The sequence below is a fragment of the Cyprinodon variegatus genome, unplaced genomic scaffold (genome assembly GCF_000732505.1).
Source record: "Cyprinodon variegatus isolate N-32 unplaced genomic scaffold, C_variegatus-1.0 Scaffold73, whole genome shotgun sequence".
In the NCBI taxonomy this organism is placed as follows: Eukaryota; Metazoa; Chordata; class Actinopteri; order Cyprinodontiformes; family Cyprinodontidae; genus Cyprinodon; species Cyprinodon variegatus.
In genome coordinates, this window is record NW_015150526.1 from 202,435 (window position 1) to 218,480 (window position 16,046).

The 16,046-nt window shown below is 38.0% G+C and overlaps 1 protein-coding gene across 1 annotated transcript; it reads left to right on the plus strand.

Moving 5' to 3' along the window:
• Positions 1–684: 684 nt before the first annotated feature.
• Positions 685–15,142, plus strand: ubxn7 (UBX domain protein 7). The gene is made up of 11 exons (XM_015372588.1): positions 685–754; positions 6,038–6,191; positions 6,380–6,444; positions 6,530–6,595; positions 6,738–6,850; positions 9,327–9,473; positions 10,133–10,223; positions 10,359–10,489; positions 10,586–11,084; positions 13,415–13,494; positions 14,446–15,142. The coding sequence occupies exons 1-11, from the start codon at positions 685–687 to the stop codon at positions 14,605–14,607; spliced, it is 1,578 nt and encodes a 525-aa protein (XP_015228074.1). The 3' UTR covers positions 14,608–15,142.
• Positions 15,143–16,046: the final 904 nt, after the last annotated feature.

The window sequence follows — 16,046 nt, forward strand, 5'->3', positions numbered from 1 at the left end:
TATTAGTTTATTTTACCAAAGTAAACTTGATATGTTTATTTTTTGGTATGTAAAGGGTCGGATATAAGAGGGAGTTTTTTCCAAACCATTGTCATTGGCATGATTATTGTTATTATTCATTGTTACAGTTAACTTAAGAGTTAGCTTTAGGGATTTTAATTATTAGTTGACTAAGCTTTAGGTATTTCTTCTTAATAAGTACTGAATATTTTCTTGTCTTTTCCTTTTTAAAAATTGGTGTAGGGAAATCATCAGAAAACGCATGACCCACTTATCACAGCTCCATCTTTTTAAAGTATAAAGTAAATAAAAATAACTCATTATAGGCATTTTTAGAGATACAAATGAAGCTCCTGTCTTTGTTTTGACAAAAAGAGGAAAGCATCCCATGAGGATTTGCTGACTACTTACAAAATGTGTTATACCTTTTTTTTTTTTTTTTTTTTTAATCTTATGGGTTTTTAATTATGCAAAATCAAATATTCAAAAACGTGTATAGTTCTAATGTCCTTTGTAAGCACCCAGTATCGTTAGGGGCTTTGCATATCCACAGTAAAGGTCTGTTTATTTTGACTACATCACCCATAATGCAACAGCAGCGGATTCGCGCCGTGCCAGACGTTGAGGAAAAAAAGACCGCAACGCGCATGTGCCAACTTTTATGTTGTTGTTCCTGGCGGTAAGATGGCGGCGCTCGGAGACTCTTCAGCTCCGGGGGTGAACGGGTTAATACAACAATTTACAGCAATAACAGGTAAAAATAAGCTTTTACTAAGCTTTGTAAATCATAGGGTCTCATGGGGGGTTATAATGGATAGGTTATTCTTCCACAAAACATATGGAGTAGCGCGCAAATAAGGAAAATGGACGCTTGGTCTCGCTGTGGCTCCTTCGCTGTCAATGCGATGCAGAGTGGAAAAAAACCAGGCAGTTTTTTAACTAAACTGTGGTAAAATCACACATAAAACGCTGACACGAATAACTGCTTTGAAATCAGATTTTCATACCCATTCATCATATAACGTATTGTCTCACTGTTCTCATAACACTAAAACATGTTAGTCTTGAGGCTGTTTTTTTTTTTTCGCTCTTTGGATAGCTTCTTTTCCGCGAGTGGAATGGACGTCGGCTGTAGAACATTCCCTCCTCTTCACTGCCAGCCTCATTTTGTGCTACTGTCATCTTCACTGCCGCTGTCATTTAAAATGTCCAAAGAGATACCGCTTTTCTTTTACACAATTAGTGTGTAGATACGCAATAGTTTCTAAACGCTATCAGATCGTGTGCGATGCCTTTCTCTAAAGTTATTTATTGGAGAAGAGATGCGAGTGAAAACAGGGACCAATGGACTTGAAAAGTGACGCGGTCATGCGCAGTACAGACGGAAGGCTACTAATGGCTGTGGAGTTTTCGACGCTTTAAAATGTGCTTGAAAGTGAACAAATGTAGTTTTTACGGAAAGGATTATGGCCACTGGAGAGAAAAAAAAAGTTAACTGATTTTTAAATTTCATTTCAGTTTAATATGGGGAGAAAAGTCAGAATTCTGATATTAAACTCAGAATTCTGAGATGAAAATCAGAGTTCTCAGATTAAAGTCTGAATTCTGAGATTAAACTAAAAATTATAAGGAAAAAAAAAGTCAGAATTCTATGATTAAACTCAGGATTCTAAGAAGAGAAAAAAATCTGAGAATAAAATCAGAATTCTGAGTAAAAAGTCAGAATTAGTTAACTTTTGCGTGATGTTGTCATAGAGCTGTTATCTACACATTTTCATGATGACTATTTCTTTTGGACCTTCGTATACTGCTGCATGTTTTACATGAGCTGTAGTTCTACGATATGGGGGTTCTCATTAAAGTTTAAAAGTCGACTGTAAACATTTTACGGCTCTGGTTCTCATATATGCTTAGAGGTCCTCAAACGGCACAGTTTTCGCTTCACTTGATTAACAACCTGTTTCAAATCTTTAAAGAATCTTAAACCTTTTTTCAACAAATTATGAATTGATTAATTGAGGAAATACACGTCTTAATCATTAGCAAAATAGTCCTCAGTTAGACTTTCATATTTATGATTTATTAAAATAGATAGTATTGGTTTGGCTTGTAGGGAGCAAAAAAGTTTAAATACTTTTTAATTTTGTTTTTTTTTAATGGTGTTTTGCTATAGACAGCAAAAATAAATATTAATAAAACTCGTAGTTGGGAAACAAATGTTACATATTTATGCTTGATGTGAATACGACAGCTTTTTTTTAATTAACTTTTATTTTTTTTCCCCCAACATGACAATGTTCCAGTTGTCCTCTCTTAAGTTTAAGAATCACTGTCAGTGGAGTCTGTGTTAGGTTTGGGTATATAATAGGGATGGAACGGTTTATGAAAATCGTGCGAACCGTTCGGTTCGACTGCCTCGGTTCAGTTCGCGTGTGTTTCGTTCGGTTCATGCGCCGCTCCATTTTCTCATAGGCGAAGCGTTTACACTCCAGAGCAGAAGGTGGAGGTACTGCAACCAAAGCCAACCCCAGTAGTATACAAGAAGAAGAAGAAGCAAAGCAGCTTAGCCGGGTGTAGCACAAAAAAATCAGTTGTTGTGGAGAATTGTGTGGGTATGGGGAGTGGGAAAGAACAGGAGTTGGAAGACGCGTCAGCAGCACTTTATAGGTCTGCTGTATGGGACCACTTTGCATTTGGAGTGACCTACGATGACGGCGGAAAGAAAGTTGTGGATAAAAGTGCAACAGTGGGCAAGCATTGTGTAACACGTTTTGTTTATGCTAACAGCAACACGACCAACATGTCAGGCTAACCCAGAAATCCCACATATTCCGTCAGCGCTCCCCTCCGCTCCGCCCCGCTGCGCTCCAGACCGCCTGGGCAAAGCAAAGCATACAGCCTCCGCTGTGGCTCCCGTCCGCTCTGCTCTGAGTTCCTTGGAGATCGTAGAGGGCATGCGCGAGATGATTAAATTCAAAGCAGCAAAACATGCCGTAATGATCCATGGTTTCTGCGGATCATTAAAAATAATTACAATTCATTAATTTTTTGGGATTTTTTCATTCATTTCATTAATTATTATTGGATTTCAGGGTAACAATCAACATATACCGAACCGAACCGAAAACCGTGACCAGAAACCGTGAACCGAACCGAACCGTGAATTTTGTGAACCGTTCCACCCCTAGTATATAACTCATGTAGCCCTTTAAAAGTTCTCATCGGGATGCACATCTCTTGGCCTGCACACCAAATATTGCACCCATGCATCCCTCTGTGATGCCAGACTCTGATGACAGAAGACTGTGACCCTCAGCTGAATTTATGTCATAGAAATAGCAGTTGACATAAAATAGCCATGTTGATATAAAGATAACTACCTCATCTATAAGGTAGAGAGTTGTATAGGAAACTGTAGTTGTGAATTCTATTTTAAATGACAAAAGGACATTTTCTACAGTGTTGGCTTTGGGGTAATGCCTTTATGTAAATGACATCACCATAATCCAGTGTATATATAAAGCATGATAAAGCTAGCCTCCTTTTTTGTCTCATAAAAACATTGTTATTATTTCTAAAATACAAACTATCTTGGTTTAAACTCTTTAACCAGACTCTAAGGAAATGGAGATAAAAGAGAATCACTTAGTAAAACCTCAATTTATTTTCTTTGTGAGATGCTCAGCCTTTGAACCCTTAAAAGGGATGTTTGATAACATGTCAAATGATACAAACCTTACTTTTTATGATAAAAATGCATTATGATTATGATAAATTGAATTTACAAATTTAAAGGTTTGCTACGGCAGAGTGTGTGCCAGGTTGTCTTTGGGTGCTGAAGGGTTTGTATCATCAGCATAAAGATGAAAATACACAATGGTGAGATTAGTGTAAATATTGTTGATGTAGAGCAGGGATTACCAACCGTGGTACACGTACACCTTTTGGTCCGAGTGCATTGCAAGAGGTACATGAAAAAAATTAATTTCTTAGGTAGTAAATTAAAGTAGGGCTGGGATCTGTTTTGCTTTGTGAGGGCCCAACTAAAGAATAAAACAAACTTTTTTCGACCAAAAAGTTATATTTTTTCATCTTTAGCTTTGACACACATCAAAACCAAGCAGAGGAACAGACTGGATAAAGAACAGCCAGGTATCAGCTGTTTTTCACACTGAGCTATCGGAGTTCATCAAAGCAAGTTTAGAAGTCATGAATGTTGGATTCAACGTGAAATAAATGGAGTCCGTCTGACTATAATTTTTGATCAGTATTTTAAATATGAAGGGATTCACTCATTTGATTAATTTTTGCTCAAGGAGGCATGTATGTTTACAATTGCAGGATAGTAACCCTTCAGGGCGCAACATAGGCACCTACAAGTATGGCAGCTGTTTAGGCTATAAGTCATCAACTGCATTACTCTTTATGGTATGCTCACTGTGTTGAGTTACGTTTAAAGGTCCCCAACCATTTAAAGTGGAGGTCTTCAGCAGGGAGTCCCTGTTGTTGGTTGATTTAACTGTTTTTTATATATTCCCCCCTGCAACTTTTTCCACTAATTGAAATGTCTTTAAATGCACATTAATATTAATGAAACACACTAGTAAACAGATAAATGGAGGCGAGGCAGAAGATGTCTTTCAGTCATCAATATTCGGCAACACGCAGGAGGTTTTTCAAGCTGGGCAACGTTTCATTCACAATATCTGTCCCATCAACGAGAAATCAGAATCAGAAATACTTTAATGATCCCAGGGCGAAATTACTTCCGTTACATTACTCCATTTGTAATAGAGTGAATGTAGGACCAGTTTGATATAACACAATTTCATACAATATATATAAAATTAGGGGGTTCCCGTTCCATCTCGCCATCAGTTTGGGAGTCCTTGGCCTGGAAAACTTCTAAGACCCCTGATTTAAAAATTTTTTGTTTAGATCTGTGCAAATTACCCCAACTTATTTTGAGAAGCTGCTATTTTGCACTTTCTATAAAGGTTTTTTTTATGAATGCTGTGGTTTCTAACAAGTATCATCATGTCCCTTACAAACAGACCAGGGAAAAATCTCAACCATCTGTCCATAGATAAGAAATGAGGGGAAAAAATTGGTACAGTAAAGATTGCAGGTAAGGAATAGCCCTGCTGTTGCAAAAAAAACAATAGCAGATGACAGCTTTATGGCTGAAGAGTTTATTTTATTTTATTATTATTATTATTTATTTATTTATTTATTTTTTAACCATTTTTAAGGCTGTAATCTGTTGTCACCAGTTAACCCTGTGGATCTATTGGGGTAAAATCTTAACTTTTGTTTCTTAAAGGAGAGTTATAAAGCAAATTTCTTGGGCTGGGCAATTAATTGCATGTGCAGTATAGTTTATTTTATAGTTTTTTAAATCGCAGATGCACTCAGTTTTGGTCACAGAGTACAAAGGAGTCTGACATTAAATTTCTCACTCTAGCCCTTTAGGTGGTGGTAAAACCCTTTAACTGGGTTTGCTGTCACACAGAAGGTAAAAGAAAGAGATTAGCATCTAGCAGGCAGATTCAGGCATGTAAATCAAAGTAAACACTTTTTCACACAAAGGTTACAGTTAGTCATGTAACAATGGACTCTGGTCAAGCAAGCTTTCAAGGCCATGGAAAAAACTGAAACTTTGGATGGAAACATCTACATGGAATTGATTAGAATGATTTAACATCATTAGTTGAAATCATATCAATATTTGTCAAAAATATTTTTCAAAATCATTCAACCCAAATTGAAATGTAATTGCCAGCTAAGAGTTTGGCTCAGTTAAAAAAGAGCTTTTTTTTTACTCTTAAATCTTTTTTCCTTGGGAAATTTAAATTTTGCCTGTCTTTATCAGCATTTTAAAAATAAACTGTCAGTCCTAAAATGTATTGAATGCATGAAAAGTGATCCTGAGCATGTAGGATTCACTATTGATTATTTCCTGATAGATTTTCTAAAGGGAAAAACAAAACCTCTAATTGAATGACTAAGATTTTTTATTTCATTCTTGTGTGTTCAGGGGCCACAGAGAGTGTTGGAAAACACATGCTTGAGGCATGCAACAATAACCTTGAGATGGCCGTGACCATGTTCCTGGATGGGGGTGGGATGGCAGAGGAGCCCAGCACCAGCTCCAGCTCGGCAGCTTCAAGCAGCAGAGCTCCCCCTACAGAGTGAGCTCATACTTTAACTCTACCACCCTGATTCTAGCTAAAGTTAGACTCACACTATCACCTTTAGCATCAGAAGCAAACTAGTTTTCATTGTATTGAGATGATTGAACAAAGCCCTGAATTAATTTGTATAATGAAGGGATGACTTTTTGCTGTTGTGTATATTGATATTTTGTTTAACATTTCAGTGAAGTACGAGCACCCATTCCCCAGAAGCAGGACATTTTGGTGGAACCTGAACCTCTTTTTGGAGGTAACATTCTTATTTTGCCCTGTCTTGCAGAAAACATTGCTGCTGAAATTATAAAATGAAAGTCTCTTTTTGTGTATTTGTTTAGTTCCAAAGCGAAGACGGCCTGCTCGATCAATATTTGACGGCTTCAGAGACTTCCAAACAGAAACAAGTGTGTACTTTACTTCTTAAATTAGATTGTGTAAAAATTTGATAGTGTTGAATTCTCCTTTACAGGAATCAGCAAGAAGGTATCTTTAACTTTCTGTTGTATTTTCTTTCCTAAAATGACTTGGAATGTTTTTGTCTAAAAGTCCGTCAGGAACAGGAGCTGCGGAACGGTGGAACAGTGGATAAGAAACTTAGCACTCTGGCAGACCTTTTCCGTCCTCCTATTGAGCTCATGCACAAAGGGAGCTTTGAGACGGTGAGAAGTCACCCTCAGGACACCCTATACCACACTTTTTGTCTGACTGGACTTTATGTGTCATTTCAGTCAGTAGCTGTGTAAATTTGGTGGGAAACCGGGTTTAAAAAAAAGCCCTAAACTTTTTTCATTTGTCAGTGTTCATTCATAAGCCTGGGAATAATGTAGAATCTTAACACAAAATGTTTTCTAGGTTTAGAGGATTCTTGGTCACAGAAAGTTAAAAAAAGCGCTCTGAAGTTCATACCAATATCATCTTCAATCAAAGATTTATCTGCTTAAAATGCAAATGCATTTAAAGTTTTCTGCTTAGATTTGCTCAGTAAAACTTTTGCGACTGACCTGTCTTTAATGAAACTGGTTACAGGATGTTGTTAAAAGAATAATTGGGGTTCCCTATGGAGAAAATGTGTTGCAGAAAACATCAGCTCTAAAGAGTTGTTTTGTTTACAAAACTTTAAGGGGCCTAAATAAAGTGGATAAACAGGCAATTATAGTTGGGGTGTTTTTATTAGTCTAGTGATAAAGAAATCATACTTGTAAATAAAAAAGGTTTGAGAAGCATTTTTAAAATAGGTAGGCTTTCCAAGAGAAGTACCGTATTTTCCAGACTATAAGCCACTACTTTTTTCCCACGCTTTGAACCATGCGGCTTATAAGAAGATGCAGCTTTTCTGTGGATTTTTCCTAACCGCCAGAGGGGGAAGTCAAAATTGGAAATGAAAGAATAGGGGGCTAATTTTCATTTAGCACAAGAACATGGTAGCAGCAGGCACAGCGGGGAACAATGTCCCAAATTCACACATTTTGACATTTATTTGCCGCATTCAAGCTGCTGAACCAATGAAGAGACTGGGATAAAGAGCTGTTGAAGCCCCGTCTTTCAGTAGAAGCTTTTACTGCTGTGAGCTAACAAGCTAACAGGCTAGTATTATTTTTCCCTTTTTAAGGGGGAAATGTAGAGCTTCCCCTACAGGTTTGGTTGGATATAGTTCAGTAGATATCAGTGACTTATAGCCCGGTGTGACATATATGTAAGTTTCCAGTTTAAAAAAAAAAAACATTGAGTGGGTGTGGCTTATAGTGAGGTGCAGACAAAAATGAATAGTCTGGAAAATATGGTATTTGTGATTGTAGAGCTTTAATTGTTACCCCATGCAGTCGTAGCCATACTTAAATTAAAGAGACTGCAAATAAGTTATGCATAGTTTTTTCTCATAATTGTTTAGTTGTCATGATTAGGGATGCAAGTTATTGTTAATGTATTAATCTAAAGTTGATTTCTCTTATCAGTTGCCTACTAATTAATAAGCAGACAGATCTTTTCAAAACATTTATGGCTAAATATTTTTTTACTATATGCCAAGTCAATAAAAGTGGCCGATTATATTTCAATAATTTATTGTGATAGCTGTAATTAATACTGAATATACAAACAATAATTTTTTTTTGCAAATTATTATAGTTACTTATAAGATATAAAAAGCAGGAACTTATTAAGTTACTAAATAATAAAAAGGGTTAATAAAGGGGAAAGGAAATTATACGGAACACGTTTTGGGAATCAAAACCGTTTAAACACTGATATTTGGACACTGATAAAGTTGCTGACCCTTCCTCCCTGTGGATCCTCACTGCTCTGGTTTTTATCTACTCTGTTCTGATGCTAGGAGCGAGAGAGCAGCTTGGCTTTATTTACTTCAGTAAGTTGGGAAAACAGTTTAAAGACGTTTTTAATCAAGAAAATCCTCATCACAATGCAATCTTTACAGTCAGGAGTGCCAGACTCCCAGCATACCGCTGGCTGGCAGCACTTTAACCCCTTTGTATATATTTATTTTTAATATGCAGAAAGCGCTGCAGAAATGATAACAGCTTGCATGTAGTGTCTATCTCCCCCAAAAAACTCATGGATCTGTTTTTCTGATTGGTGGCACTACACTGTCAATTTTCTGAACTCTAGCGTTGGACGTTCGGCACCAGAATAATCAGATGGGCCACTCCCAATGCTCAAACTCGCCTCTGGACCTCTCAACGGCATAACCCATAGACTTTGCATATAAATCAGAATTTTAGACGCCCAAAACGCGTTCAGTGTGAACACACCACTTATTAGGTTATTACTTCAGGAGTGTTTCAAATGTTTATATTTACAAACAGAACTGCATAAAGAGCTTTAAACATTGTAATAATCCCACACCAGACCCTCGATCAACTCCATGTTTCTGCTCTAGCATTCCTCCTCTTAACTTCTCTTGTAAATACCAGTGAGGCTCTGCTTAAGAATGACCAGCGGTTACAACTAATAGAGGCGGTAACATTACAACACCAGAAGAAATTCCTAATACAATAATTTGTTTACATCCCTACTCATGACAGTATCACAAAATATGAAAATCTATATTCCCCACCATTATCATTGATAACTGAAACCTCCTTTATAGACTTTCATCAAAGTGTTTTCTGTGTGTTACAGGCTAAAGACTGCGGACAACTTGAAAATAAGTGGCTAATGATCAACATACAAAATGTTCAGGACTTTGCTTGCCAGTGCCTCAACAGGGATGTTTGGAGCAACGATGCTGTGAAGAACATCATACGAGAACATTTTATATTTTGGCAGGTACGCATGTTATATCATGTTATTGCAGTGTCACGTGTTTGTGATGTGTATCCAGTAAGAGATCAATGCAGTTTGACATAAAGGGGTCAGCTCTATTGCTATTATTATGAAGTTAGTTTTACTGATTCCTTAAAACAAAGTCAGGATATGCCCATTGAGGTTCTTTTTCAGTAGTAGTAGTGATCGTACAACAGATTATCCTTTTATCTGCCTGTCCATTCGCCCATTCCACCGACAGAAATCCATTTCCTTCCTAAATCTATTTCATTGCAAGGGAAATACCAATTTCTTCACATTTCTGCATATTATCTCATCACCGTGACTCCATGAAAATGAAAATAAGTGCAACTCAGCTGAAAGTGATGCAGCATGTAAAATTAGATCATGGTTCCCTGTATTTGGACGCTGTTCAGTTCAGGAACAAGCTCAACATCCTTCTGTCCTGCCCAAAGTCCGACAGACACCATCAATTCTTTTGAATGAAAGTTTCTCTGTTATGAATAAATGTCAAATGTTTGACATTTTGGGAGTTTTTACTGTTTGTCCAAAAAACAATTGTGTGTTTTCTGGGACGGGTCATAAATGCATAAATCTTCTCCTCGTTGGTTTTCTCGTGCATTTTATTTCAGGAAATAACGGTACAGCTCTTCTCTTGCTAGGTTTATCATGACAGTGAGGAGGGACAACGATATATCCAGTTCTACAAGCTGAACAAGTTTCCCTACATTTCTATTCTTGATCCACGGACAGGTAAAAGGTTTTAATATATTTTATGGATTGTGTTTTGATGAGTAATGTTGGTTACAAAAACATTTTAGAATTTCATTTGTAGCTTTGAACCTTCTAATGAATTATGTGATGATGTGTTTTTGTGAACATTTTCAGGTCAAAAAATGGTGGAGTGGAACCAGCTGGATGTGGCGTCGTTCATGGAGCAGGCAACAGGCTTCTTGGCAGAGCATGGGCAGCTCGACGGGCCCACCTGCAACGCCCCTCCTGCCAAACGGGCTCGGGCAGTGAGTACCAGCTTTGTAATACCGTTCAACTTAGTCCTTTTCTAAACTTTGTTTTGCTCTGTCGCCTCCAGCGGCTCACTGCGTTTTCTCTTTCAGGAGAGTCTGATTGATGCCAGTGAAGACAGCCAGCTGGAGGCAGCGATCAGAGCCTCCCTACAGGAGACCCACTATGACTCTTCAAATGTCATTGAAGCCCCCGACTCCCCACGATCAGAGGATGAATCCGAAGCTGAGCCTTTCTCGGACAGCGAGGGACCCATCTCCGTTGACGGCTCAGACAGCGAAACGCCAGCGCCACACGAAGAGAGAAGTTCTACAAGCAAACACACAGCGAGTGCTTCGGTCACCACTGCCCAGCGTCTACATCCTGATAGTTCCACTTCCTCCCACAGAAAATCCCCGTACAAAGAGAACAATCACAGCCACAAAAAAGAGGAGAGCAAAAAGAACCACCTGGAGCCCCCAGCTCCTAGTCCACTTCCTGCTCCTCCTGAAGCAGACTCTGGAGGAAATCACTGCTCCTCACAAACCAAAAGCCCCGGAGCGTCCAACATCATCAGTACGACGTGCGACACGGACTGTCCTGATGACAATGGTATGAAGAAGTACCGATTTAAAGGCTTGTTGCAGGAGGATTGTGCATTCTATTTGTTCTTAAGTCATCATTTAAATTTGATAAGTTGGAGATCTTCATGTTCCCTTGATGACAGATTCATTATGGCTGCTGTTTCTATAACATACAAGAATAGCAGAAGAAAACCAGCTTATTTCTACATCTGAGAGTTTAGACCTACTTAGCATTCAGCATAATAAAGTACAGACTCACATTTCTTGACATTAATAGACTTACAGTATGTCTGTATAGACTTGGTTAGCTTGTTGGCAAAACAGTTTGCAAATCACAATAGTTTTCAGCCCTCGCTCAACTTGCTGCTGACACAATCCTTAATATCTAACTTCGACAGAGGATTTAGATTAAGACTATGCTGTCCTTCTATACTTTATGTCCTTCCTTCCTGTCTTCCATCTTTGTATATCTGTTTATGGCAAAGACTTTCTTGAGCCCTTTTTGGTTGTACTTATGGTTAACTGGATTTTGAACCTCTGGTATTCCCTTTCCTTTAATGTGGAGTGATGGCTTAGTTGTTAGAGATAGATCCTAATTAGAGGCTGTAAGATGATATCTTCAAAACACAATCTGTTCCTTTCTCTGTTGAAAACCCTTAAGGCTAGAATACACTGAATCCGACTTTGCGTCCAATCTGACAGAAAGTGGGCTTGCGTAGCTCCAACTAAGATAGACGGCAGATCATGTTCACTGTATATGGATGCTGTTAGTCAGACTACTCAGAAATTCAGCCGCAAATTCATGGGATTAACAGAAAGAGAGAGACACAGTTACAAAGTAAAACACATCCGCTTTGGGGGAAAATACAAAATAAAATCTGTTAATTGCACGGGTAAACTGTCCCTTTTTGGAGTCGCACATCGCTTATATCGCAAGCAGGACAGACTCATGCAAAAACAATGAATGAAACATAAAAAAATGTAATACTTTACCCATAGAAGGAATCCAGGAGGACAGAAAATTGATAAATCTGTGACCCTCTTGGAGCCCCACAAAAACATAGAGGGACAGAAAGCGCAGTACATCAACCTCCCCGAAAAAGGATCACTTCAGGAGGAGAAAAATGGATATAGTGAAATGGTGATCCTCTTTGAGCCTCACAAAAAGAAAAAAAATGTGTTAGGGGCAGATAGAGCAGGTAAGCACGGCGTATCTTTCTCAACTCTTTATAAAAAAACGAAAGAAAAACTTCTATAAACTTCATAGATCTCTCTCTGAGAATCACATCTCACTGCCTGAGGCAGCATATAAACCACCCCACCGCGTTTTTTGTTGTTATTTTTTTCTTTTCTACAGACTTAGATCTCATGTTTTTAATATAGGCCTGTGAACATTTTCTGTCAGTTAGGTGGGGCTTTGCTTTATAGAATTCGCTGGTGTCTTTTTTTTTTTTTTTTTTTTAAATAACATAATTTGTCCGTGTCAAATTTGGTCAATTGTTTTTATTTGTAGCGCAGAGACAGTTGTGAAAACAGTCTGCACAGATCTGCTCACCCTGCCTAGTCGCAGTCAGTGTAACATGGGGGGAAAAAAAATCTGAGCGGAGATTAAAAAGTCGTACGCAGCCGGTGTGTTCAGGCCTTTAACCTCATGGTGCTACTCAGTTCTACTCAGCATGCAGCTCACCGTTTCCTTGAGGTATAATTTCACCACTGTGCCTGTTTCCCATCCTTGCTTTTTTTTCTTCTCTTCTTTCTGCCCTTTGTTGTGTCCTATCTCTTTCATTTTCTTAATTCCTTCTTTCCTTGTGACCTTATTCTTTCTCACTTTTTTCTTTTCTTTTAGGCTCGTTCTCACTGTAGAATTAGTAAAAATGGGCTTTTATACTTTTTCTAAAACTAACATAAAGAACAGAGATCTCTGGCCTGAAATTTCCTTTCTCCAATATGTTTGATTGAACTAGGATATGTTGTCTTTTTAGCCCTCTCTGAATCTTTAAGTGCATTTCTTTGCCAGGTCTGATAATATCCTTAAACACAAATTTATTTGTTGTAGACTTGATTTAACATACTGTAGAGATGAATTAAGCTCTTTTGATTATCCTCAAATCCCATCTACAATTTAAAAGAGAAAACAGGCTTAACCACTGCAGAAAGGTGTTCCAGCTTTAATTTTTGTGATTAAAATATTTAGGTCGGTGAATCTTAGAGAGAAAAAAAAACGTCCGTTTAAAGAAAGGATTGAGTTTCAGTTTTGTTTTCCAGCACAATTAAGTAAGATCTGTTTAGAAAGCAGCTTCATTGCTGTAGAAAAGGATTTAATGTGGTGCTTTTTTTTCCTTTTTTTTTTTTCCAAAGGCCCTAAAGCCAGGTTGATGCTTCGTTACCCAGACGGACAAAGAGAGCAGATCTCCCTATCCTCAAAAGCAAAGCTTTTGGTGAGTTTAACCCATAATCTAATAACCATACAGTGCCTTACAGTATTATCTTACCCATTATTTATTTAATATTCCCCATAATAAAACCATTAGTGTGTATTTTAGTCTGATTTTCTGCTGGAAGAACACAAAGTTGTGCTTAAATCACGCTTATGACAAAAGCTTTATGGAAGAATTAGAAGACAAAAGCCTGTAATGAAAGGAAGTCATAAAAGGTTTTGTTTACAGATTGACATATATAGGAGAACCTGTTAAGGCTGTTACATACTTTACGACTGAGGCCTTTTTCTTGTTCTCAAAGTAGCAAGAAGAAGTAAAAAGTGCCCTCAAGTGTTTATACTCCATTAGAAACTCAGCTGCTTAGGTCCGCCCCTCTAAAGCGCGTCAGTGAAGATAAGTGAGTGGGTGGACTACCTCGCTAGGATGATTTAAAGAGAAAATGGTGTGAGTGTGCTGAAGTGGCCATTCCAACTAAGACATAGTTTAACTGTAACTACAGTGTTAAGTTGAACAGATACTTAAGGCATCTCTGCTCCTGCATAAACATCGCCACCTAAATCCAGTAGTAGGACACTTGCCTAGAAAAAAATAATCTCTACCCAGATGTGTCGAAAACAAGCAGTGAGACCAGAGCAAAATTATGCAATTCTCTGTGGGAGCGAGAGAAAAATGTGGAAAAAGTAACAGCCTGTAGTTACAAAGACTTGAGAAAATGAGGAACAGCAACGCTAACATACAGGCAGCGACAATAGCATGCTTTAGGTAAATGCTGACTGTGGTGGGATGCACAGTCAAAATCCAGACTTTGCTCCAACAGATCCTCTCATTAGCTCTTTATCCATACAAACATTGACGTTTAGAAAAAAATGTTTAATAGTTTTTAAAGGTTGTGCTAAACATTGTAAATTGCAGCTTTCATAACTAACGCATTGTTACACTCTGTCCCTCTAGGCCCTGGTAAGACACGTCCAGTCCAAGGGTTACCCTAATGAACGCTTTGAACTCGTCACCAACTTCCCTAGAAGGAAGCTTGCCCACTTGGACTATGAGATCACATTGCAGGAGGCAGGGCTTTGTCCACAGGAGACTGTATTTGTTCAGGAGAGGAACTAGCCACCCCAAAAACTTTCTCTTTCTGCTTCTGTATTTCTAATAGACTTCACCATTTCACACATCGACAACCTGGGCTGACGTTGATGGCGATACATTCAGCTCTAAAGGAGGCCGCTTGTTGTGTCAGGGCTGATGTTAAAGGGTTAACTTTGACTGTCTGAATACTGAAATCTCCACCGACAGTCTAATGCCTTTAAAACGTTAAAGAATTGGCCAGTATGGCTTTCAGATATCAGTTTTTTTCCTAATGATGTCTGTTCTGCACTAATACAGCACATTAGAGCAGAAAACACAAGGTCATCTCCTGTTCATAAAACCTCAAATAACGAATCACTAATTGACTGTGGGCCACCAGAGACTTGTACAAAAAATACTTTTACTTCCCAAAATGTAGATTAAATGTCAGAGTTTATTTTCTAGCTCTTCCTTGTTTCGTTTATTCTGTAAATGAACAAGTAAAGGGAGGTTGCTTTTTTTTTTTTTTTTCCCTTCATTGTTTTTTTCAAATGTTGAAACTCAGAATGCAGGAGTTCTTGAAGAACAGGTCCAGAAGTAGCAGTCGGACTAAAATGTCTATTAATGCAGAAGGGAATGAAAGGGAAGGTCGTGCAGCACATTAGAGGGACCTACACCGTACACAGACAGCATAATAAGACTGACATTTAGCCGTAGTCACTGTTTCATTTCTATTTTCTTTCTTTTTTATATGCTCCAGAGGAAATATGCTGATGTTGAAATATACCCACAAAAAACTAAAATATTCTGTTTGATCTTTTCTCAAATAGTTGCAGGTTTTTAATCAAAGGTCAAAATGTAACTCGGGTTTTGATGCGCAACTCTCAAGAATGAAAAAAGGCTTCTGAGTTCTGGAGATTTTTAGGCAGACTCCATATTTTCTAGCAAAAATGTTTTTTGCTGTTCTTTTCACCACTGCTTGGTTTTGACTTTTTCTTCTGGTGCCGAGACGGTTGTACGTGGAAGCAAATGTTTCGGCACTTAAACCAAAAATTTAAATCTGAACTTTTTCTTATGAACAGCTGGTGGTGGTATCGTGCCTTTAAATGCCAACAACAAATGTGAAGACCATTATTTATAGTAAAAGGAAAGGTTTTAAAGGTTCTCGGCAAACACCCTGTTTTTGTGTATGATTTGTTTTGTTTTTTATCCAGTTGAAAACCAGGGGCTGTCTGGTAACCTGAAGCTGTTCTTAATTTAAACTGGTAATACAGATACGATTGGTTTGTTGCTGTTGAACAAACATGATATCCAATTTAAAGGTGATTTTTTTTTCTTTTTGTTTTATTTTGGCTCAAATCAGTCCTCCTTAGAGACCAGCGAAGATGAACATGACTCATGAAGTGATATTAAACAAAAAATATAAACAGAAATGTGTTGTCTAGCTAAGGAAAAGGATCTAGTGGTAGCGTTGCGTGTTTTAG

What these genes read in the sequence shown, in the direction of transcription:
- ubxn7 (XM_015372588.1), top strand. Translation starts at nt 685, where the DNA reads ATGGCGGCGCTCGGAGACTCTTCAGCTCCGGGGGTGAACGGGTTAATA. An exon ending in AGACTTCCAAACAGAAACAA is followed by an intron (nt 6,596 to 6,737) that starts GTGTGTACTTTA and finishes TTTGTCTAAAAG; the next exon opens with TCCGTCAGGAACAGGAGCTG. An exon ending in ACAAAGGGAGCTTTGAGACG is followed by an intron (nt 6,851 to 9,326) that starts GTGAGAAGTCAC and finishes TGTGTGTTACAG; the next exon opens with GCTAAAGACTGCGGACAACT.